The sequence below is a fragment of the Anabas testudineus genome, chromosome 19 (assembly GCF_900324465.2).
Source record: "Anabas testudineus chromosome 19, fAnaTes1.2, whole genome shotgun sequence".
NCBI classification, from domain to species: domain Eukaryota; kingdom Metazoa; phylum Chordata; class Actinopteri; order Anabantiformes; family Anabantidae; genus Anabas; species Anabas testudineus.
The window spans coordinates 14,424,067-14,450,792 of NC_046628.1; the positions used below are offsets into that span (position 1 = coordinate 14,424,067).

The window sequence follows — 26,726 nt, forward strand, 5'->3', positions numbered from 1 at the left end:
GCACGTTTATTCTGATGCAAGAGTGTTTATTGAAAACTAGATCTCAAGAAGAACTGTTTCAATAAAACATTAAATACATGTAATGAAATGAGTATAGTTTCTTATATTTTGCAACTTTCTAAATCTGCGTGTGTTTTTGTGCATTATTGTGAGTGTGTTTTAGTGTCTTTAATTTACAGCATTTATTCCACCTGGCAGACCATTACACAGACCATTTATTTCGTAGATAAAAGTGCATTTCATTTGGCTCAGAGTGGAAGCGCATCAGCGTCCCACCCACCTGGAATCTCATTGGCGCATGTCTGCACCTATCCTCGTCTCATTGGTCAGTAAGTTGTCTGTCATGTAACCTGACATGCGGAGAAGTTTACAACTCTATACACGTGTGGCTGGTCCATCAGGGCTCCTGGTGGCATCCTGCACTGAGCGAGGAGAGAAGAGGATTTCTCACCTGAGCGCGTAAATCTCCGTGCAGACGCACCTGCACGCTTCTTAGGCCCTTTTAGTCTCACCTCTCATTCTCACCTGTGCGGTTTCATTTGGTATTTCATGGAGTAGATAGACAGGAGTATTATCCGCAGCTCACCGTGGATGAAGTCTTTCTGTTTCTTCATGGCACCAAGGCTCAACATTGTGCGCCTAACATGGCTGTGGCTGCTGCACCGACCACCCAGGGACCGGTATGGCTTTTAGCCGCATCAGTAAACTGGACCCCCCATCCCGAGGCATCTATACTAAGGCGTCGGTCATGTTGTGCTCCCTCTTTACCTTTCTGTTCCTCCTGCACTGCTTCACCGACCGCTGCACCTCCACCTCACCCACACCGGTCGAGTCCTCCTCCGCGCGCGCTGTTGCGCTTATCGGGGACTTGAGGTCACTGAGGACTAAGAGGCTGGTGTACGAATGGAGCCACGGATCGGAGCTGATGGGATCCGGGGCTGCGAGACGTTCCCCGCGGATCATCGCGGATGAGAGGCGGCTTCAGGAGCTGCCCGAGGAGCCGCTCATCCTGCCGCCTCCGGACACCGGCGCTTCCAGAAGAGCGTCACCAAGATTTGCAGGTAAACTCAGTCCACTGGGAGAGGGGCGCAAGAAGCTGCCGCAGGCACTCATCATCGGGGTGAAGAAAGGAGGGACCCGGGCTCTGCTGGAGTTTCTCCGGGTTCATCCAGACATCAGAGCCGTGGGAGCGGAGCCGCACTTCTTCGACCGCAACTACGAGAACGGACTGGAGTGGTACAGGTGAACGTTTGTTAATTAATCAATTAGTGTGTGTTTTAATGCAGGGAAACATTTATCAAACTAAGTTCTTTTGTACAAAACTAAATCTAAATGTTATAAATAAATAAATGTGTGCATACATTCAAATAAATAGGAACTTGCAATAATTGTGCAAGTAAGTTAATGTTGATTAAAATCTAACTCCTGTTAATAAGTAGTTATTAAATAGCCAAGATATTATGTGTTTTTTTATTTATTTATTATAATCAACTCCTTCATCACTGACAAACATTAGTCTCAAAGCACTAAGTATCTTTATTTAACATCTCCACTTTTCTAGAAGTAGCCAAATTGCTGCTGGAGGAGGTGCAGGGCACAGCCTGTTGATTTATTAGGCTGCATTAGGCCTGCTTTCATTAGATGTTATCAGGCCGCTCATTTTGTTGCACATTTTAGGGTTGACTGCTTTGAAGTTGTTGTGGTCAGAGCCAAAGAGGAATCAGAGTTTTCAGCTTGATTAGGCTGGGAAATAAGACAAGGATAAATCAGAGTGTTTCAGTTTTTAATCTCCGTTCATGCAGTGTAGTAGTAGAGCCAATCTACTTTTAAAACTTAAAACCTTCATATTTAAACGTAACATTTAAAATGTGACAACATGTATTTCAACATTAATAAGATTTCTTTTACTTTTATGCTAGTTCTAAAGTTTTTTATTGCATTTGCATCAAAATAAGACTTTAATTACTGTATACTTCCTGTTACAAATCAATATGTTGATTATTTTTGCACAATGTACACATGTTAGTGTGCTGCAAATCATTACAGGAAGTCTTATTGGTGCCTTTCATCTAAATCCGGGAGAAGCAAAGAATTTCCACGCAATAAAAAAGTGTTTTTTGAAGATGAAAAACACAAGTTCACGGTCTTGTCAAACATTGTCATTCACAGTTTCAGTCAGAATTTGTTTTTCTAGAACGCGTTTCGTTCCTTCGTGAGAAAAGTGAAACTTCAGAGAAACGCTGTTCCCACATAAACACACAGTTTCCCTCCCTCCTTCAGTCTTTTCTATCTAGTATGCTGTGTTTTCCCCGCTCAAGTCAAATTTGTGATTGATTTCATCTGTCACTTTATGTGTGTGTGTGTGAGTGTGTGTGTGTGTGTGAGTAAGAGCTCTGCGTTCACATTTCCACAGGCCTGTGGGGAATAATGGCTCCCTCTCTCTCTCTCAGTGGTTCTCTGTCTAATGGGGCATTGCCGACATTGCAGCTCTGTTATTAAGAAGGATTAGGGCCATAATGAAAGGTTACCTGAGTGTCTCAGGAGGTATAATTCACCTTTTGATTGAGTTAACACTACACACAGCACCCACTAAAAGCCTGGAGACAAAACTTTTACTCTCGCTCACCAACAACTCCCTGCAGACCCTTCTTCCTCACCTCCCCTCCCCGTTTTCCCCTCAAACACTCAGGCTCTCTCCATCTCCCACTCACACACCTCCTTCTTTGTGCTTCTCTGAGAGTGAACATTCTCTTTTCACCATCACTCTTTCACACCCTTCTGTTTACCTATTCATCCATTGTGGGGCTTTATATCCATGAGGGTCCCATCTATCCCGAGGAGTTGCCAAGATTCCCTGGAATTCGGATCGTGCCTCCAAGGACCGAGCTTAGTTCCCCTTAATGCTGTCCATTTACAAGAGAAAGACCTTTGAATTGAAAAGAGGAATAAATAACTGTTAAAACAGTGTGGGCCACTCTGCAGGAGTTCATCTTGTCAGTTCTCCTTGACAACATCTGAGAGTCTTCCTGTTTGTGGCTTCTGTGTTTTTCTGGAAGCTTTTGATTGAGTCTCAATCATCTGAAGTTGACTAGAGGTCACACTAGAGTGTGTTCTTGAGAAGTGCCTGTTGAAACCAGGAAATCAGTCTGATTGCATCACCGAACGTCCTCCGGCTCCTCGTCAAAAACGCCACAACCGTCACAATCTCTGTGCCTCGGGGCCACAGTTGGTGCACCGAATGCTGAACCGAATGTGTCAAGGTTAGGAAACAAGCAGCTCCACATAGATCCAGTACAAGTTCAGTGCTTAACAATAGCATCCTTAAATTAAAAAAAAGTTAGTGTGTATACTAAACATTGACAGACTGTACAAGCCAGGTTATCTGTGACTAATCACTGTGTCCAATTTGCTTGAATTATGCAATTCTTTTCCACTGGCAACAGTGAATACTGAAAACATAGAGGCCTCTGTCTCAGCGTACTCTTTGTTTATAACCGAGGCTGATACGTGTCCTCGGCATGAATCACTTGTCTCTGTCCCTATGGGAATGTGTGGAACATATTTTGACACCTCTAAGCTCTTAATGTGACATGGCAACATCTCCGACCTCTTTCTCAATCTTTCCCAGAATTATACTTGTCTGACATGTTGAGGGAATTTCCATCAACTGCCCCGAAAAAGTCAGTTGCACACCCAAAGCGATGAGGCTCAAATCTGTAATTTATAGGGAAGAATAAAAGTCGCAGTTTTAACAGTGAGGTTGCCAGAGCATGAAATATTGGGAGTTTTAAACTTTTCTGCATTTACAGTATTTAGATCTTGGTGATAACTTCATATATTTATTTTGTACATTTCAGTTAATCCAGTTTTGTACTTACAGTAAACCGAGTGCATATTCCAGTCTCAGCCATGTATTGACGGTAAAGTCGGCTCTTTTGTTAAAGGGGAAACCAATTGCTCATTCAGTCAGTGTTATATTTCACCACACGTTTCTTAGGGCTGTATCCGTATAATCGCACACACCCAGTTTGGCTTTTGTTGTGGAAATGGACACTTAGCTTGAACAAGCAGGTCAAGCGCAAACACTGTGAACTAAAGCAAAGGTCCGCGCTACATAGTCATTATTAGGTTTTGGGCCTACTTGGGTTACTGAACACCCAGCGTTCACCTGTCTAGACCATGTTGTTTGATGTCTGTAGACCAGTTGGATTTGGCTTTATCAGATCCATTATTGGGTTAATTACGCTTCATAAAAACATGTGTGACCTGTTAAATACAAGCACAATGTGTCTCCAGCTCCACCACACACATGTATATATGTTGTACATCTTAACAAACCAAACCATGTAGAAAAACAAGCCTTTATTCAATAAATGCAGATGCACAATCTAACTTTAGAAATCTTGAAAAAACTAAATTATTAATGTTCAGAATATTCTTTTCCATTTTTTCTGAATACTTAAAACCATGAGAAAGCAAACAAGGAGAGTGTTCAACTGGAGAAAAGCTGAAATATCATGTTAAATTAGGGGTTTCCCTGTTCATAAAACTGGCTTTATTTGAAAGCATGTTCTGTAATGGTAATAAAAAAAAAAAAAAGAGTTAATCATAAAAGCGGTAACTCAGTGGGGACTCGTGTCTGACTCCGGCAGCGTTGTGTAGCCTGATCAGTATTTCTGTGCCGTTAACTGGTCTGTTTGGCAAGACAGCCTCAGATGAGGATATATGTTACACAGAATAAATCAAACATATAATTACAGTTTAAAACCGGGATTTAAATGTGTGGGATAATACTTTGTGTCTTGTCTCTGTTTAAATTCCCTTTTGTGTTCGTGTTAGTACATTGACATGTTTTCCTACACTAGGTTAACCATTACATTTCAATTTCAATTAAATAATAATAAAAATAAAAAGCTAAAAGAAAACAAAGTCGCGTTTGTCAAGTCCTAATGGTAAAAAGCTGCTAGATTTCCTGCATTTGAATTGAGGCCAACTTCAACCAACTTCAAGTTTTTTTTGTACGTTGGCTGTGTTTAGACTGGTTGTCAATTAATTGAGTGGCAGAGTTTAAGCTGTGGCTTTGTTTTTCTGCTGCTTGACATTTTGCTTGTCAGTATGTGCCCTGTGGGGAGGTTTGAAGGACCTGTGGGAAGCAGGATATTTCTGAATGGGAGAGGCTAGATGTTGCAGCTAGTAATGTATAAATGCAAAGCAAATCTCTATTTAATATAACAAGTTCAGTTCATTTGAAATTAGTTGAAATCTGCACAACATTGTGTACATTGTTTGTTGTGTATTTGTAAAAGGTTGTCATGACAAAACTGCACACCAGCTGGAACATGAGGCCAGATCTAACAGAGACCCCCGTGTGTATGCATGTGCATACATACACTGCGTGTCCACATTTAGATGAGCATGCAAACTGTAAGCACCTCCAGTGTACTTTTAGCCCCCGCTGCTGCCCTTGGACGTAACCACTCCATATACCCACTCGAAAGTGTCTCACTTGCCAATCTGAATTTCTATCACCACATCAGCCAAAAGCACGAGGAACATCCTGGAATGTTTTTCCTCTGGTGTTCTGTGTCTGTTTGTGCAAACGCTTAAAAATGGATCTCCACAGTCTCTTTATAGTTGCTTTGAATGGAGCAATTTGTTTTAACATTTCTCCACGGAACATTCAAGATTTTAAAAACAGATTTAACCCATTTCCCCTAATTGAGTCCCTGTTTGATTTATTTTGTTTTGACATTACATTGGAAAATACGAAGCAGTAATGAAATTCTCTTTGTGAAAAGCTCCCTAGAAATGGCTTTGGATTGCAATTTTCTAATGTAGCCAGGCTTATTTTGGAAGGGAGAAGTTCACAGTAGGTTCGGCCTTCAAGTTCCTTTTCATAATTAACCATATTTGGAGGGGCAGCCCCGAAATCTATCTAGTGATGTACTTCACTAGAGAAAAGGTGGAATTCTGTTGCTAACACTTACAAAATAATGTTTTTTAGATGCTGATAAAAAAATAATAATTCAACACTAACAGAAATAATTACTGAGTTACTCCGTTTTACAGGAACACGAGTACATCTGTTAAAGGGGCAGTTTTGCGGAAGGCAGGTGGAGGGGAGAGTATTGGCAGAGGTGGAGAGGTCATGGTTGGGGTTGTAGAGGGCACACACACACAGCGGATGTAACGTGATCACCAGAGACCTCCTGAGCATGAACGCTGAGCTGCCTTTGGATTGTGAAAGTGATTATCGTGGGGTATAATTGTAAAACCGGGAAGCTCACCTCCTGCTGAAGGCATGCAACCCATGAATGACTGCAGTTCCCACTCCTTGCCAACTCCTTGACCCCCACCACCCCTACCAACATCATTGCACGCCCTTAGCAGCTGACCCTAGAGGCACCTAGGGTGCAGGGGAGGAAGACTGAAGCGAGTTCACTATCCAAAGTAGTGCCTGTCAGCAGCTGCCCACTGGCATCCTGAGAATCCAACCCCCCCGATGAGTGGGTGAGGACAGGCAGCAGGTGCAGGGTGCTCTGCAGACACCACCTGGATCTCCACCAGACTCTCCACCTGATGTATTCACCTGACACACTTAAAATAAGAGCTGTTTGTTGTCATCTTGCAGCCTAGCGAGATGATGGAAGCTCGGTGGTGACTTTGGTGCACATATTTCAGGTGTCAGGGATCAGGATCTCCTGGAGCTTTGATGAACATGTGTGGAAAGGGAGCGTGATTGATCACAGTCAGGAGGGTCACCAAGAGGGCTGCCACAGAATGTGCCACCCTCAGAGTTCACAATAGCAACAGATGGTACTGTAATGGTAAGATCGGGTAACATTGTTTCTAGGATTCAGTTATTTATTCACTTTTGGGTTTGTGTGTACACTAGTCAGCAGCCTGTTTGACCCCATTGCATCTCAGGCTCATTCAGCTTAGCAGCTGTTGGTCCTTTTATGAGGTATTAGCCCATACATTATGAAGCTTTTATTCTGGGATTCATATTTCAAAAGGAGCACAAGAGGTCACTTTTTTATTGGCCTTGACTATGGAAAAATACACCGCTGTGTAATGATTTCTGTTGTCATATTGTTTCTGACGTTGAAATGTGTGACCTTTTCAACACATTACATCTGCAGCTCAGTTCAGCTGTTATACCTGAAGAGCTTTACTACTGGAGTTCGGTGATTTTCTAGCAATGTCTATGAATGTCAGTAATGTTTATTTTCCTTGAACTCCATGGAAACCTGCCAAGTAATGTTTTCTAACATCCTAGCAGCTCTGCCTTCAGGCACTTTACAAGCAGTATGACTGAAATGAAAAAAAGAAAAATCATGTTTGCAATTTTCTTTCTGTGCTATATTTCTGTCCCTCTGTGTTTCATTTTTCTTTCTTTTGGCAGTCCAGGTTGATGGAAGTTAAGTGTTATCCTTCCACAAACAAAGAGAGACTGTAACCCTATCATTTGGCACTGGAGAGTCAAGGGGCTTTAGAGTAGTCTGTTGCAGCTTTCTTCAGAGAAGCGAGCTAAACAAACCACAAAAAACAACCTCCAGAATTCATGCATATCAAGACTTTCAGAGGATTTGCCAGAGTGCTTTAGGATTTTAGAAACGTGCAGCCAAACCCATGTTATTTGGGCACAGAAGAGCTTGGTAAATGATGCATGGATGGAGCATGTACATGTTACAGCCCTCAGTGGTGCGGATTGGCAGGGTAAACCAACGCCTCTGAGTGATGGATCTCTCTTTCCCATCTCACAGGCAACAGCTTTATCACAGGACAGGGAGCCCTCTGCATTTTCCACCAGAGAGAAACAGACAGAGACAGACTGAGAGAGAGGGAGAACCAGAGCTATGGAAAGCCTGGGAACCAATAAAAAGAAGGAAGCCCTCTTCTCTTGGGTCCTCAAGTTTCCATTCCAACTGTAATGTTTTCTTTAAAATACTTTTACTACATATTCTTTTTTTCTGGCACACCTCCATCTTGTGTTTTAAGTCCCTGTAAAATTAAAAAGAAGGTTAAAGTGTTTACTATTCAAGGAAGGCTGAGGTTTGTGTTTCCAGCCCTTTACATCCATTCACTCGGCAGGAAAGTCTTTCACTCTTTTTCAAGGGTCTTTTTAGGCTTACTGCCCAAACATGGAACTGTTTCCCCTTCTGCGTCTGTGCTTAAAGGCATAGACTCTGACACACTTGCCATGTGTGCTATCTGCAGCTGCCTGTGTGGTGATAGGATGGCACCAAACATCCTTTTTTCTCTTGCTCCATGGGGCAAGACCAGTGCCAGTCGCCTTGGCAGAGTCCGCCCTGCAGACATGGGCAGAGGCCATGCCAGACGGAACCTCAGGCACAACCTCTTTTCTACTGCCCAACCTCTGTCTCCATTCACAGCGCTATAGCTAAGCTTGAGGTGCGAATGTGTGTGTGCACGTGTGTGTGTGTGAATTGGTATTTCTTTGGCGCACATTATTTCCTTCAGATGTGATATTAAGGCTTTCAGCACCTCTATATCCAGTGTATTCTGTATATTCCTGCTAGGTGATGAACAAAGAGTTGCATGGCAGTGATGAGTGAAATAAAACATGCTGAAGATTAGGATTTGGCAATTCTATAGACCATGACCAGAAATCCTGCACAGTTTTGAAAATAGCTAATAATGGAGGTGGTGAATGGAGCGAGAATGACAGAGTGGCATTTAATCTGCCTTGAGAGCTATTTTATTCAAACAGAAGCGCCGCAGTTCAATTGCATGTGTGGTTTCAAAAAGCTGGTTCCTCAAGTAGAACTCCAGTTGTTCAAACAAATGCTTTACATAAAGTCTATTGTATGTCCGACGTGAGAGGTTACATCACTGAAAAAAGCCATTCACTCTGCTAAATAGCCGGATTTCTCTTTACAATTCATCACTTAAAATATAACACAAATATTATATGAGTTCATACTGTGCATAGGTTTACGAAGCCAAAGTAAAGTAGGTGATTTTATTTAGAATTAACAAAAGGTACAAGATGGCACACAGGTTTTGCTAACTACCAAATGCCAGGATGCTTGATTTAAGAGAGGAATGTATTAGAAAATGAGTTTGCCACCTCAGACCCGCTTATTGATAAATGGAGTGTAACAGCACAGCCTGCGTCTTTTTACATAAAGATGGAAGAGGGTGATAAAGGGTCTGTGTAGCTCAGAGGCCGTGATTGATATGCCCACAGAGGAGTGCAGAGACGCCACCCCGTAATTCAATTAATCTTAACCTGAACACTAGTAATTGCTACTGTAACTAGGTCTGACTGTACATTAGACAGGAGGGAGATTGCAGTCAAAGAAACATGTCCAGCTAATAAAAGTAGGAAGTAACATCCTCTGGAGTTCTACTAAAGGGCTCTTTTTTTGTTCACTGTTATCCTTTCTCCTAAAGATGAGGATTTGCATGTTGATGAGAGGAGCAGGGAACAGATTTCCTCAGCTGCAGATGAGTATGAGCGAAGTGATGAGATGAACTGTGGCAGGAAAATTGTAGGTGCAAAAATCTGGGAGGAGCTTTTGATTCTCATTCAGAAGACGTATTCTTACAATAAAGTTATGGAATCATTGTGAAGAAAATATTAGAGGAATAATTTGTGAAATACTCTTACATAAGATGCAGTCTGGCTTTAGCTAAAGGTAGCAGTGTATCAGCACCTGTAGCTGTCTCGTGACGTTCCTGTGCAACTAAAGTGCAGTTTCTAGTGAATGTTATCATGTAATATCTATGTTGTGGTGCAGTTTTAAATGAATAAGTGCAGCATTTATTAATGGAAAGAGTTGCTAGGAGGTGGTTGGGGAGAATGGAGGGCATGTAATGTCCAGGGCTGACGACTAATAAATTATTTTCTCTACATTTCTGAGTAACTTTGGAGTCACAAATCTGGATGTTGTCCTGCAACACTGCATATTTTTGCTGAAAAGGAAACAGTATGTTCTGGTGGACAAAAACACATTATCTGTGTAGATTTAATTGACATATTATTTGTGATTGGTCAATATGTTTATAGAAAACATAATAAGGTTGCAAATAAATTCCCCACAACAAATAATTATGGTTGTATAGAAATGTTGTTTTTAGGAGATAGACTTGCCTGTAGAACCTTTAAAAATGACAATTTGTACTTTAACAGATGATTTCTTGTGCTTTTGTATAGACAAACTAAACGAATTAAAATGAATTAGCATATGTGTAATTTTCAAGTTGTCACTTTCAAAAACACAGTCTTTACTGGCTTCAGTGTGAAGCACATGGTGGCAAGTCATTGTTTCTCTGTTCTTTTGTGTCTTGTGGCCATTGCAGTTTAGAACAAATGCTTCTGGATTGTCAGAAATCCTTTCAACACACCCTGACATATTGATCCTATTGTTTCCTGAAAGGGCTCAGCAGTGGTTTGAAGGTGTTGACCCGTAGAGATAGCGACACAAGACTTTTTATGGGGTGGTTTTATGCATCCTCGGGAAACTGGAAACCTCGAGAAATGCTGATAAATCAACTTTACAGTAAAATCTATTCTTCTTGCCCTCCTATGCCTTATTGTTTTGTCACACCAATCTGCTTGTGTCCTGTTCGCCTTTGTTCGCCTTTGTCACTGAGTTTGAGCTGGATCACTCCAGCTCCAGCTCCACCTTATGTTTTATTTCAGTGTCATTTTTATTTATGCAGCTGCCTTGTTCTGGGTCAGCGACAGTCAGTTTGGACTACGGGTGCAGCCTGTGGGACTTGACATGAACCCAAGTAATTTTAACCGTCAAACATGTGGTGGGGACTGCGCTCGTTAAGTCATTATGTTGTTAGGGCGACTGTTTATTCTGACAACTTTGTCTCACACAGCTACATCCTCCTCTGTGGTCAGAGCATCAATAGTAGCAGGAAGCTGGTCCTTTACCATCGGTATGGACAGATGTGAAAGATAAAGCATTTCTCGTCTTCTCTAACAAAACAGTAGGATCTGCTTTATCCACTGCAGCTCGCGCCATCTCCTCAAACACACCCTCATCAATTATTAATCCAGCCAATTAGCAGGGCTGCATTATTCACCAGGAAGCTGTGATCACATCCATTAACAGCGCTGCCTGCCTCATTGTGGCTTTCCCATGCGGCACTCACGCAGCCCACAGTCGCCTATTTGTGCATGTTTGACCTCCAAATCATGTTTCCAGCATATTCACGTGGTGCTTCGTAATAATTGTCTGTATTTCTTTCACTTTTTCACACACTGCACATACAGAGCGTGGCTGACAGTAAGATTTAGCAAGTGAGGACACTCTCAAAAAAAAACTCCCTCCTCGCTGTTTGTTGAACATGACTGTGTTAAAATGTACATCAACACCATAATGTGAAAAATACATGACAGGTGGATTTATTCCCATTTTAATTTAGTCTTACTGAATGGTCTGCTTGCATCTGTGGAATCATTCATTAAACTTTATCGTCCTCGTCTAATCTGATTCAGCAATGTTTCAATAACATTATGTTTCAGGCTGTGAAGTTACTTCACAGCACAATTGGTTCAACCAAAAATACAGATTTATGGATTTAATTCAGCCACAATCTGAGTAACGGCATTAGCCAAAACTGTGAAAACGTGCAGCCCAGCACGCCAGCAGTCATAATAACTTTCTGCTTCTAGGTGAAAAACGCGTCAATGATGTTGCTTAGAGTTGTTTTTACTTCACACTGTGTCATCAGGAGGACTAGATGACATCTAAATGAAAGAGGTGAGTTTGGATGAAGTTTTTGAGTTAGAAACAGACAAATACTTCAATATATGGAAGGATAGTGGGCCTTCAAAGCCTGTCCATGTGGAAGTAACATTAACACATTAACTTCAGCAGTATTTATTGGCTTTGAATGTCTCTTGGAGTCTATTAACTAGCAGTGAGCGCCACTATTACAGTGTGTCAAAAATAATATTATATATCAAAAGAGTATGAACACCACTAAATTAAAATTGGCACTAAAATTAAGAACGCATCATTACTTACAAATTAAATTCTAGAAATTAGTATTCCCTCCATCTTTAGCTCTGAAGAGCAAGTAATGTTTCTGCTGTCCTCCCACTGTTTTTCAGGGCTCTACGTGATCCTGATTGCTTGTCACTGGGATTTATGAACCTTAAATTGCAGAACAAAATCACTTCCTGTTTTTCCTGTGTTTACCGGACACACAGGCAGGCGGCCGTGCATTTGATAAAAAGTGATTTATTTTCATTTGCTTATCTGCCTAATTGATGTCTCCCAGGCCTCCCTGAAAGCCATAATTTCATTATACAAACAATTTAGAGAAGTTTGATTAACACAAACAAGAGTCAAGGCCCCTGCTGGTTTACATGTTGTTCTTACACATTTGGAGTCATGCTTTTCTTCACATTGACTCAGTCTGACTCAGGTCATTAAGAACTGCTGCCATTCAAATCAGACAGTAGCAAAAAAAACACATTAATTATAATAGATTAATTAAAAAAATGAGTAACATAATTCCTGATTTGTTTGATTCATACGGTAATTTAACACGCTGTCTCCACCTTATTGACCTTTGGCTCGCTGGATTGAGCCAGTATGTGTCTGATTTAAAATTCGTACCTTCAACCCGATTCTCATTATGGTCATTGAGATGCAGCTGTATTGATTTTGTTGTTAGGAATTCCCCACAAACATTGATTTATGGCCCTTGGAAGACATCTGTGTGTAATTAGGCTCATATTGTCACCTCGCTATCCTCATTTATGATTCTGTACTTTGTTTGCCCCACCGAATGTTATATGAACACTAATGGAGATGCTTAAGCTCCCCCTCCACACACACACACACATGCACTGGAATGCACATATATATGCACGTGCACATGCATGCACAGACTCACTGGCTGTTGTGGGCAGGCCTGTTTCTGACATACCATTTATTACATCATATTATTTTCCACTCAGCCCAGCAGCAGCAGCAGCACAGAATATTCTCTTTCACTGCCCTATTTTTGCTCTTTATGTTTCTTCTCTCTTTCTTGCATCCAACTGGCTATTAAACAAGGTCGGTTCTGGCAAGACGTAAATCCAACAGGAGGGATTTCCCCCTCACCCACAAAGCTTTTACGTCTGGCATTCGAGTGCCAGCGCACGTTTTCTAGCTCTCCCTGGTGAACTCTTGGATGCACATTATCGCGAAAATGGCCATTTAAAAGAGTCCTCGAGTCTCCGGGTACATGTGCAAGCATGCACAAATGCAAACAGACACTGTAAATGTATTTGAAACATTTTTATATACAGGTATTCACTGCAGCATACACTAATAAACTACTGTATCAAATCCAAACGCTACTCGTTTGCATTATGCTTTTCCTGCAGCCCAGACATGTAAATGCTAATGTGATTGAAAGTGCTTCATGATACTCTCCATTCAGTCACAAATTTAAACAACATTAATATTTATTTTGTTGTGCTTTGTTTCTTTTCTTCGAAAATGTGTTAACTTGAATGATCATGCACGCCCGGCCCCTCCTCCTCGTTGTTTTCACACTCTCTTTATTTATTTTCTAATTGTGATTTGGATAGGCCATATTTATTCATGCCACAGCCTCTCTCTGTATGTGAGGCACATCTGTCATTCAAGCCTGGTGGAGTTTGACTCAATAACACCGCAAATATCCAGCCATTATCTCTCTATGGCATACTCCTTCAATGTTAATGTGTTTTAGGACGATTGCATCAATTTAAAATATTGAAAAATAACCCCATGATTGATAACATGAATCATCAAGGCTGTTTCCCCTCCCCCTTGAACACCTCATTTACCATCTCTGTGGCAACGCACTGGGGAAGTGCCTACATACAATCTCATGAGATCAGGTTATGGTGCTGGATTAGTAATCAGACAGGCCCTGGTGAGAATTACATTTGTTATTGGACTGAAACAGGAATACAGCCGCTCAATGTAATGCTATACATAAATACAGCACAGACCTGCTTGTAAAAACAATGAAGTGCAACATCCCTCATGAAGATAGGTGTTAATCTATAGCTGTTCTAGTTAGGAGCATTTTGTCTTTAACCTCTTTCACACAATTAAATTAACTTAATTAATTTTCAAGCTATAGTGAAATTGTAAGTATTGTGAGTTTTCTGTACGTCTGTACTCACGTCCCGGTGACATAAGAGAAACCCCACTACACTATTTACTTTGTCCTCAACCCGACTGTGAGGCTCTGCCCTGTAATTACGTTCTCCTCAACTCATCTTTGCTTACAGAGAGCTGACAGGCTAAAACATTAGCAGGTTGTCAACAGCTCCTCAGACGCTGCAGTTTTCTGTTACACTTCACATTATCTTGCATGCTCAATCCAGCTTCCAGATGGGATTACCTCTGCATTCTAAGAAAGGAAGGAGAAGCGTTTGACTGTTGCTTGGCCAGTTTAGCTCGGCCGCGATGGGGCTGGGACTGGGGGTCTGTTGAATTCTGGGTCACAGCCCAGCCCCAGGCAACCGCAGCCTCCACTTTAGCCATTTTGTGTTGTTGTTTCTCCTGTGACATTTCCCACTGGGTGATTTTTCTCCTTTTCTTTCAGCCTCAACCTGTTCTGCATCCTGCCCCACCTCACTGGCACTGCTTACAGCCAACAGTGCAACTGGTGTTGATAGCATGGCGACCACACACACCTCAGCATCACCTGTTCGTTATGCATAACAGTGCTGCCTCAACAAAATGAGCAGCACAGAGTTCCATTTTCTCCAGGCTATTTATTTAATGGATAATGCAAGGGATGCAAAATGGAAATCACGCATTGGACCATGTCTTTAACCTCAGCTCCTCCCTCCCTGCCTCCTTGAACTGCATTCATTCTCATCCTCACTGAGCATAAATCATTTGGCTAACTTGTTATTACCGAGCTCATTATTTATTCTCCAGGATGTTTAAGGAGAACAAAAAGAATCCTATCAAATATTTAACACTCCTACACGAGTGATTAAGGGAACACAATCTTTATCTGCTTCGGTCTCTGTCGATCTGGCTCTACAATCTATGAAAAAAGCCCGGAGAGATTGAGCCCGTTTGTAATGAGTTTATGTCAAAAGAAGCGATAAGGTGGAGCATTCATATATTCTAATCTCTGCCGTCTTCTGTGGTGGCAGGATGGTGCAGAGGGTGCAAGCTCACTGGTGTGCTCTCAGTGTGGTTTGGCACAAAGACGAGAGAAAGCGACGTGTTGGTGCCAGGCGCTTTGTATTCTGAGCTTGGGAGTAGAAGGATGTTGGGAAGAAGAAGGAAGAGGTAGGAAATGAAATGGGAAAAGGCAATAGATCGAGAGGAAGTGAGCTTGGAGACAGTGCAATCATTTTTACACTAGCTGATCACGGTGTCAGCTTGCTGCCTGAGTCCTATTCCCATCCTTCTGTCCTCTCTGCTCCCCCTATATCTCACACTGTCTATTTCCTTTTCCCTTTTTTCCTCCCTCATGCTCAGTCTAAACAGAAACTCGAGCGGGCACCAGGTTCAGTACATGCTGCATATGTGCAGCAGTGTTTTTCTATCTTGTTAACTTTTTAACTCCATGTGCTCCTAAAACTGTTTAAAGGTAACTGTCAAATATTTGGCTTTCATTATGTTACAGCTATCGGATTACATGTGGAAATTATTTGGAATGATGGTTTTACAGCCTCTGCTTCACAAAGGTCCTGAGACAAAGTGGTGTAAGATACTAAAGACTGTAATGCAATTCAGCACAATGGCAGGTGAAACTGATACTGGTTTTCTGCTGTGAGGTAGTCCACAGCGTCTGAGAGTTAAATACAATGATGTTCTGAGTTCATAGCAAGACGGCCTGCCAGCCTGTCTGTTCAAGCTCTGTTGGATAAAATACTACCTGACTAATTTTGGCTTCTCTATATGCTTGCATTTGAGCAGAACAATGACTCCTTTTCAGAAGTTGTTCTATTTTAGAAAATCCCAGGTGGTTTACAGTCAGAGCTTTTAGAAATACGCCAACAAGACTCAGACTTGGGCTTTCAACCTGTCAAGTTCTTACTTTAATTGCGTGTGTGGTACAGTGCAGTATGATTTCCAAAGCAGTTACGCCACTGTATTATTATCAGCACATTAGAGGGCATCAGTGATGTGCTTACCTGTGCTTCTCATTTGAGATGGAAATACTGCAGAAGACTTAAGCAGATGTTCTAAATAGGTTCTGGCTTTTGAGGATGCACATGACATCATCTCCACGAGCTTTTCTTGTGGAATTGCGCATCGTGTGATTAAAGTAATTCCACAATCAGAGTCTAATTTATAATGTAGCAACAACCACAGGCACACACACACACACACACACACACACACACACACTATGGTCACCACCACACCCAGCTGCACTTCAGTCTTTCATCTTTAACCCTTTCTTTTCTCATGTCTCTGTTTTGAATCCACTGCAGTTCAGCTTCCAGTTCCTCCAGGTAACATGTCGAGGTGTTCTTGGGCAGCACATGTAACCCTGTAGTAGTTCCCCATGGAGATCAATGAAGTATATAATTTTTTAGGTTAATTCAACATACACCATCTTGTAGCCAACCAGTGTGTTTGAATTTGGGTGCTAGAAACATACTTTCAGGCGATGGACCAATGCATTGTTGGTTTACTGTAGATACACCACAGCGATACCTTCTTAACCACATTTCTTCGTATAAGTATCCGTGACACTGATGCCTCATTTTGCACAGCAGCTCCCCACTAGATGTGAGCTGATCTCTGTGGTGGAGCACAAGCTATAACGCATCCTTCTGCTGTGTCTCCTACCGTATAATCGAGAACAGATGCAGACAGACGCAGAATTGTTGATTGTTCTTTAGCCAGAGATTAAAATAAGCAGAAACGTATCATTTAATGTTTGAGGAACACTTGATAAGAACATGCTGCACTGACAAAATGAATGATGCAGGATTTAATTTAATATGATAACACAGATGCATGGTGTTGCATGATTAATACTGTTGAGAGTATTAATATTTCCCCTACAAAGATGCACCAATAATACTGTATTGGTGCATCAGATACATATTGTAGCTTTTGACCAGACCTGAAATCTTTTAAGAACATTCCCAAGAGTTTAACGACCAAATGCAATTTGTCTTCTTGAGTCTGCTCACGTTTCCTTGTGCTGATAACTTTAATGAAACCATCATCTCTAACTTGACAAGACTGTGTTTAATAAGTCACGTTTTGAAATGCTTATTAGATCACAGAGGACAGGCGGAGGGATGAAGCGGGGCAGAAAAATCCTTCCTCCTCTCAAAAACAGAGCACTAGAGATTTTCTGTGAAAGGCAACATGTTGTGGATAGAAGAGGCCAAAAAATATTTATTGGAAAAATGAAAGTACACAAACAATAGCAACATTTGGGGAGACTTCACACGTCGGTTGACATGTTTCGCTGTCAAAGCGTTTGCTGGTGAAATCGTCACACTGAGCTGGAGAATTTTTCAGGAATGCTAGTGCCAGCGTGCGTCTCAGGCTACAAAGAGAGAAGGAGATTGTCTTTTTGCCAGCCCATCATTTTACAGCTTTTTTGTGGGGGGGGGGGGTCTGAAACTGGGCTTTAGTTATCTGACTTCAGCCTTTATATTTTTAAATCTGAAGCTTATGTGTCTTTTTCCTGAACTCTAATATTTGAGTTGCTTCTTCTCAGCAGCGGTGCCAGCAGAAATGTAGCTCAAATGCATATCTTTACAGTGACAGTGCATGTGGCATATTCAGCAGGCTGAAATGTTTATATTGAATGTTTCAACAGCTTGAAAATCACCATGGTAATGGTCCCAAAGACAAAAGCCCTAGCCTTTTTGTCATGGGTAATTATCGCAGAGCGGTCCCGACAAAGCCTTCCATTTGGCTCTGGACAAATTCACATTTCATTTTGCTCTCATGCATTTGACACAGAGCTTTTTATTTTATTTTTTTTTTATTCAAATCAGGCTTAAGTGTTAATTTGAAGGCTATGAAGACTCGCGCAAGCTCTCTCCAAATTTGAATTCACCTTCACTGTATAAATGAACATTCAGGCAACACAATACCTTGAAAATTAGCTTTGGAATTAGCCCCAGTTTTAAGTGTCTTATCTCCCAAAAGCTGTTGAAACCCTAAAAACTGACTTAGCAAAAAGAAAAATAGCAGCAAGCTGCTGCCAAAGCCAATCCCACTTAAGTGTCATTTCTATATTCTCTGTCTGTGGCTCCGACTAACGCTGAGCAAGTGGGTCAGAGGAATATGAAATAGTAACGTGTGCACTGTGTCTGTGGATCCATCCAGACAGATGCAACCCATGTGGTGACATTAGTTATAATACACAGCGCTTCTCTGGGATATATTTAGTGGTTTTGTCTTATATACATTCTCTTCAATGGAATACAAGACTCATCTCTATTGCTGCTTTCAGTTCGTGTGGGTTTTTCATCGGTTCCATATCTCAGCTAGTTTGAAAACAGGCTCAGGTTCTCTTATACCTGCCATAGAAATGCAGCCACAGCTTATGAAATAGCCAAGAGTCAACTGCACATGCCTGTGATGTTTACTTTGTTCACGCCATTTGCTTCTTTATGTGAAGTGTGCTGAAACCTTGTAGTCACACTGACATGTTTACACCAAAGTCAAACAGCAAGAACGAGCAGATGATACAGTTTGGGTCTCACTAGTTACCTTCACTTCTTTTCTCCTAAACTTTGCTAATAAAAAATAAATAATCATATAAAATACATATTGTAAACAGGATACTTCTGACTGTCTATTTTCTGTCTTATATCTATTTTTGTTCTCTGTCTCTCTCCATCTCCTCCCTGATCGCTCTCACCCATCCTCACCCTCCTCTCCGGATATGCAGTCTGGATCTGGAAGTGAGCAGACTCTGCTAGCTGAGGTCCTTTTTCCTGCTGCAATCAGTCCTCCACCACAGCTAGACAGGATGAATAATTCACAAACAAGCTGCCATAAAGATAAAGCTTACTTTTTCCTCCTTATGCAATAAACCGAGACCGTTACAAAGCAGCAAGGAAAAAAGAAGTATTCTGTTAAAACTCCTGCTGATAAATTTATAACAACATACTGCAAAGCTAACTGTATAAATGTTTTATTAAACGGCATACGAGTTGTATGGAAAGGAAAAAGGGGGAGGAACTGGTAATGCTGAGTCCAGCAGGGAGATTTATTTATACAAGATTTTATGAAAAAGCCTTTTTACTGCAGTGTATGATATAATATCCTAGTATTCCATTTATAATCAAGTTCACCCACCTGATTATTTTTTCTTTCCAGAAATTATTTATGAGGTCTCTAAGATGTGAGTATATATGAAAAAAAAGTATAGACAGACTTTCAGCTGAGATAAATCGCAGTGGCAACAGGCCAACAATGTTTTTAAAGCTAGTGTTTAAAGGGCGATTTCACAAATTTTCAACTTACTTCCTGTAGTTCTACTTTGAAAAGTATGTGTTCATAAATACTATTTAACTCCTCTGTGCCTTCCATACATTAAAATATCTCTACACTCATGTTTCTGATATCAGTGAGAAGCTTAGTTTGAAGACTTCATTCAAATTTCCTGCTTTCCTCCCACCACCACAAACGTTTGAAATGCATTCACATTATTATTGTCTAATTGAAAACATATGTAATCTGACCATGAACGATCTGTTTTTAAAAATGTTTTTTTAACTCTCCTTTGTTATCTTATGTGTCCCCACTGTTTGTTTCCTATTTACGCTTTATCAAAACTTTGTCATTTTCCCAAAAGAAAACAGCACTGCCCTCCCATGTTGTTTTCCAAGAGTAGACTAATAATTTATTAGCATTGCTTCTCAACCCCTACAAATCCCATGCACCCGTCCAATTTTAAGAAAGAAACAAATACATTTAGATGAACTTGCTCATTGTGATGAAAACAGGAAACTGCGTTATTGTTAATTAAATGTGTTTCAGTGCTTTTCAGCACTGTGAAGTCAAAAATTCAGATTTAAAATCTAATTCAAATTACTAGATGTAGTCTTCGGATGTTTACTCAGATCTTCTGTGGAAGCTGTGTAACAGCTGTAATCCTGTGTAGCCATCTTGGAGGAGTACTTAACTGTCCAGGAAGAGGGAGGATTTAGAGTTGTAAAGTGCAGGTGTGCAGGAAAAGGCTACACAGTGCATGACGAATATAAATCCAGTGGAGGGAAAAAAGGTCAGGTGGGCAGATCCTGGTGGACTGAGGTTGTCAGGGTCATAAAACGGACGATTATCCTGATCAGTAGTGTCTGCTGCTGGGGAGCTCACACCTGTAATCCTTATAAATAATGATGCCAAACACATCATGTCTAGCAAACAGTCTAACAATGGGAGGTGAATTAGAGTTTATTGCAATTAGTGTTTGGGAATCTCGCAGTCAATTGCAGAAGCTGTTACACATCAACATCGCACCCCATATGTCTCATCTGGTGTGCTTTTATGTCCGGTAGCGCTGCCGGCAATTACAGCCCGCAGGGCAGGTAAAGGGCTGTGTTGTTGCACAAGGTTGACAGAGCAGTAACACTCGGAGCTCAGAGGAGCGGGGTTTTCCCCTCACCGCACAGCAGCCATTACCCTAAATCACCCCTCTCCTCCTCCTTTCTCTCTGACCTCTACTAGCATTTACTGACCTGGAAAATATCTGGTGAGTCCAAGCCACCAAGAGCGGCGCTGGGCCCTGCGTTGCTTGCAAACAGCAGAAATATTGAGCCAATTACAAGATTATTATCTGGTGGTAGTGGCAGGGGAACACTGTGGGAGTGTATTTATGCCTGCTAGGCCTCCCTGCTGGAAAAGGAAAAATGAATCAAAGGCCTGTGGGGGAGAAGTGGACAGCACTCATGCCCACTTGCTTCTATGTCTTTACAACTCCCGCCAATTGACAGACATTGGCCCAGATCCAAGGCCCTTTCTAAGAGGTCCAGGATAACACCAGGAAAAGGCCCATTCACAGCTAATCTCTTGTTAGTTTCTTACTCCTCCCTAATTCATGTGTCATGCTGTCATATTATGTGTGCACCCGGTTTACAGTAAATAAGGCCTTATGGTGCATTTAGACTTTTTTTGGCATTTATATAACAAGCAGACATGAGTCACAGCTTGTTCTGTATATGAGGGCAGAGTTCAGTTGGTCTGTAAGTGAAATTCATTCAGTAGGGAAACGAAAGCACTGATGCATCAGGCCCTTTATTCCAATGTGGTTACTTTATAGATGGGCCTACAAAGGACACATTGAGTGATGAACTGCACATTACTGTGTACATTGGATTTGGTTTTAAAGGGGAATGGGGCTGCCTGAATGTATCCTGGCATCTCTTAACAGCTAGTTAGTTCCATATGAGAGGAATGACGTACAATTTCAATAAGTGTTTCGTTCTGTCGTGTGCACAAGCTATTTGTTTGTTATGTTATGTTATGAACGCCACAATCATCCTAAATATTTTTTTCCTTGTTTCTCCCCGTTATGTAGTTCCATGCCAAATCTGTGAATTTGATTTAAAGGCAGGCCAAGGTCATGTGCTGTGTGTTTTTTTATTTCTGTGTGTGTCTCGTTTCATCCCGCCGCCTGCGTTTCATGCATCACTGTGCTCAGGGAGTCATATTTTAACAGCACGATGAAGACATCAAAGCAGGATCTGGAACTGCAATAAATCTCATGCACTTGGATGGTTTGTCATCTGTTACATCACCTACTCTGCCAATAAAGTTTCATTAGCAAGCACTGCATGCTTAAGCTGAATGGAAAGAAATACACTAGAGTAGTTCACTTGCTGTAAAACCGAACTTTCTTTGCTCCTTTGCCCAACTGAAATGCACAATTTGAGAATTTATGTTAGTTGCTAGTTACATAAGAGAGTAATGAGTTACATAGGTGTGCCTAAGTTGTCATGCAGCGTGATTTACAGAAAATAAATGAAACAGTAGTCTGGAAAAAATGTGAACTAATACAGTCTCAAATTTTAGGATTGATTTTAGAGGTCTTTCCAAATCTAAACACTTGTTTAATGAGGTTGGTCTTTAAATTTCGATTGAAACTAAACACATATGGGGTTCAACTAGTGTCTTTTTCATACAATTGCACTCTACAGATGCACTTGAAACCTTTCATCCAGTAACTATAAAATTTACATCAAGCTAACTTCTGTCAGCTGTGTGACTTCCATAGTTGGACTTACAAACATTGCTCACCATAAAACATACTCCACTGACCCTGAAAATCCCCACAGGGCCTTCGCACCACCACACCACTGCTGTGAGTGCATCGACCACAAAACAAGTTGGACGCACAACATCAAATATGGATGCTTCCTTTAGTACAGACTCATTACTTTTTCATAACACAATATTGTTGTCTTTTGCATCATAAAGCTGGAGCAATGTTGTAGAGGTCTAGTGGTTCCCAGATCAGCATGATGCCAATACAGAGAGGAGGATGAGGAAGGAGAAAGAGTCACCTGCATGCGGCTGTGTGGCGTCCCCCGTTTATCAATAATTAGTCTCCATGTTCTTTATTATTGACTTGTCAGCTTAGCCATTGCATTCCCTGATGAAACCCAGTTTAGTTTAAAGTGCCATTATACAGCCTCACTCTGGACTCATGGGGCAATGGAGCAGCGCTAATGCAAGAGGAGAGGAAGCTTGTCCGCGTCTGTCTTTACACAGTTGTAGGAGAGGTCGCAGATACTGAGAGAACTCTGGAGGTCAGGTGACGGTCAAGACATCAGTGAACCCGTGTTGCCATTCTTGCTTTTATCGACCACTTCCTGCATGTCCCCCTTGTGCTGACCTATCTCATGAAGAAAATCCACTCAGGATGCTCAGACTCATGGAGTGAATGTGTTTTGACATTGGCCCGAAGGTATTGACTTTTGTCTTTTAGGTCAGTTTCATGTCAGATGCTGAGTTCAACCAGCAGCTGTTTTAAAAGCCAGAAAGCAGATTTTAAATCTGAAGTGATTGTGCTATAGTTTAGCTCTAATTTATATTAGGGCCACAAAGTCTGCAGAAAGAGTTGGTTGGAAAGAGTTGAGACATCAACCCTGTACATTTCTAACTAAAGTCCACATTGGTAAGGAGTGTTATTGCAACCAGATTACATTTTCTGTTAACATAATGAGGATACACTGGTAATTTATGTACCTGACAGCTTGCAAATAGGTTGGAACATATCGATAAAATGTTCCCAGCAAAATATATTTCCTTTCTGCAAATATATCTGAAAACATTGTAATCACAAAACATCTAGTTTTTTTATTATAATTTCATTATTTAATGAAATTTAGCCCGAGCTATTAGAGGAAAGTGAAACCACATTCAACATCATAACTATGGTCTTTTAGAAATGCTCTCTGTGTGAAACACCTCGAGGCCCTCGGTCTCATTTCATTCTGTGTTTGTTAAACGGAGCATGGTTGTTTACCAGCCTTTTAGCAAGGCAGAAAAATGGAGCCATCACATCAGAATAACACGTTGCTGATTGGCAGAAGCAGCAATTTGATTGTGGTGTGATAGTGCTTTCCACTGTATGATCACACAAACAGCACATTGAAGTCTTAAGCAGTCTCCACAAATGTTCAAGAACCTCCCTCTTTTAGGGTCTCAGTACTGTCACGGGTGGCAAACTGCATCTACCCTGGGAGCAGCAGCTCGGGCCACTTTGTCAGTGCCAGTCCTCGCTTTAAGCAGCACCATCCATGCAGATGAATAATTGACGGCTGCATTCTGTACTTTGGTGAATTTTAAAGCTGAATTCTGCAGAGGTTCTAAATGGCAGGGGGAGGGTGCATTAATCATTCATGGGTTGCTTTTACCCGCTTTGCTTAAAGTCACTGTCCTGAAGGCGGCTGGGCAGAAAGAGGAGTAGAGGGGTGGCATGGCCGAACAGATGAGAATATCACTGTGATTGTAGTTCAGCTGTTTACACCTTTACATTGAGCAGTTCCCCAAATCGTGGTCCAATGAATCTTAAAACACAAATACAGTTTTGTTTGGAAACAAATATTCATTTTCACTCTTCACTTGAGGAATTTTGATTTTCTCCCACCATTTGTTGCAAATGGTGAAAGACAGCCGACGGGGCTTTTCAGCTCAAGTATCAATATTTTACAGTCAGCACCCCTACAGTATGCATATAGAGGTTGACGTTCTTCTTTTTTACCTGATGAGAGTCAAAGGTACCCCATCTCAAATGCACCCAAGGGAGTGCTGTTGGTGAAGTCCTCAGACAGCTGAGGCAGCATCTGCAAACTATCAGCACAGTCATGACTTTAAATCCCGAGATGTGTAGCACTGCAATAAACTGATCAACATTTGGTCACAGTTATTAAATATTAATCATGATCACATTAATAAACTACTGTAAACAAACCGTGATGAGCGCTCAGCTCAGTTGGACTGAAGGTTTTTGTTTACTTAATGCGAGTTCATCCAAATGTAATGTTTATCTTAATTAGGGTGGTTGTAGAACTTGACAGTTGCTTACTTTACTTCAGTCAGACGGGAGGTCAAACTGATATCTCACTTCCTCCTTTTCATTTCTTTCTTTTCTCTCAGGGATCTGATGCCCAAGACTCTGGAGGGCCAGATAACCATGGAGAAAACTCCCAGCTACTTTGTGACCCGAGAGGCTCCAGCCAGGATCTCTGCCATGTCCAGGGACACAAAGTTAATCGTGGTGGTGAGGGACCCCGTTACCAGAGCTATCTCAGACTACACGCAGACACTGTCTAAGAAGCCTGACATTCCCTCTTTCGAGAGCCTCACCTTCAAAAACAGGACTACAGGGCTGATCGATACCTCATGGAGCGCCATCCAGATTGGCATCTATGCCAAACACCTGGACAACTGGCTGCAGTACTTTCCCATGGACCAGATCTTGTTTGTTAGTGGCGAGCGGCTGATTAGTGATCCAGCTGGAGAGCTGGGTCGCGTGCAGGACTTCCTGGGACTTAAGAGGATCATCACAGACAAACACTTTTACTTCAACCAGACCAAGGGGTTCCCATGCCTCAAGAAGGCAGAGGGCAGCAGCAAGCCCCACTGCCTGGGTAAAACCAAAGGGAGAACCCATCCGAACATTGACCCTGAGGTGGTGCAGAGGCTACGGGACTTCTATAGACCATTCAACATGAAGTTCTACCAGATGACAGGGTGTTTTTTTGGCTGGGATGACTAATTGCGTGTATTTTTGTTTATTGTTATAATTTGGGAAGCTGAGTATTAGTGGAGTTTCAGGGACACTCTATAAGGGAAACTATAAAAGTATTATTTAAAAAGTCTGGTTTTACACAAAAGTTTAAGAATACAGAAGAATTTAAATATGCAGATATCCCTATTCTGATCATATCATGACTTCTGGGTGTAACACTGAGACAGTATATTAAATTTTGCCTATTTATTCATATTTGTTTTAAATGTATGTATATAAAGATTCATTTTGTGATTTTATGCTTGTTTTCTCAAAATATTAGGACATATTTTCTCATAAAATAATGAATAATTAACATTTTCTTAAACTTTCTTTAACCTTTTTTCTTTGTTCTGTGTCCCTAATACTCCAGCATAGAAATATGGCCTCAGCATTAACATTAACTAAGCAATATGCGGCTGTTGCAGGAGAGAAAGAGGCACAATCTCTCCCCAGTGACACCCAACATATGCAATCTAACATTTTTCATCATCAAACTGCCTCATATTCACAATTATCGCAATGTTTTACTTTGAAAAATGTACTATACAACAACTGTAATAGTTGTTTAGGTTGAGGATTTACGTGTCATATCCCCATGCAATGTCTAAAGAATCTTTTCTGAAGTCCTGGCTGTGACACAGAAACACATCTTAAACATAGCTGAAATCGCATTGTGACCCAGGCGTTTGTTAAAAGGCTTTATTGAGCTATTTAATGCCATATATTACACATACATAGCTGCATTTAATTGTTAACATTTCTAGGTAAAAGAATATGAAAAGATAAAAAGTATTTTTGAAATATATTTATTCAAGCAGTACGTATGTATTTTGAATAACTCCTCAGTGACTATTTGATCGCTTATTATTATTATGCAAGTGCTAAAGAAATCCTCGTTTTAATTTCAGGTGTTTCAGCTTTCACTTCCAGAGCTGTGAGTTTGTTATGTCAGCGGCCGTTTCTCCATATTCACTTAATGAAGTTACAGGCAAAGATAGCACTCGCTGTTATTGAAGCAACAGCGGTGGAGGGAAAAGACCTCCAGAGGGCCTTCCCAAATGGTGACTCAAATTTCCTCAACATGCCTCCCTGTGAACTGAATACACTTGATGTCACTTGCCTTCCTTGCCTTGAGGCAAAGTGTGTGTGTGTGTGTGTGTGTGTGTGTGTGTGAACGTTGTTTTAAACCAAGAGAGCTTGAGAACAAAGGCTGAACTGTGTTCCTAATTTCTATCTACATGTATTGTGAGACACTTTCTGAAAGCAGATGTGCCTCAAAACACAAACAATCAATTAGTGTTTTTTTTGGTGTGACCATCACAAAAGAACCTAAAATAGATTTTGAGGGGATTAAGTTACCACTTTTACTGTGCTGATCTGACTGTTGTTTCCTTAAGTTGTTGGGATGTTTGGAAGCACTCGTTCATTAAAAGTATCAGAATTTTCACTGGTCTCTCAATAATTTCTTTTTATGGTAGTGAATCCACATTAACAGG

General features: G+C 41.2%; 1 protein-coding gene across 1 annotated transcript; it reads left to right on the forward strand.

The window, feature by feature from the left end:
- Positions 1-404: 404 nt before the first annotated feature.
- On the forward strand, positions 405-25,284 carry si:ch211-216b21.2 (heparan sulfate glucosamine 3-O-sulfotransferase 3A1). Its single transcript, XM_026351492.1, has 2 exons — positions 405-1,242; positions 24,594-25,284. Exons 1-2 carry the CDS (start codon positions 683-685, stop codon positions 25,213-25,215), a joined length of 1,182 nt encoding a protein of 393 aa, XP_026207277.1. The 5' UTR covers positions 405-682; the 3' UTR covers positions 25,216-25,284.
- The last annotated feature ends 1,442 nt before the right edge of the window (positions 25,285-26,726 follow it).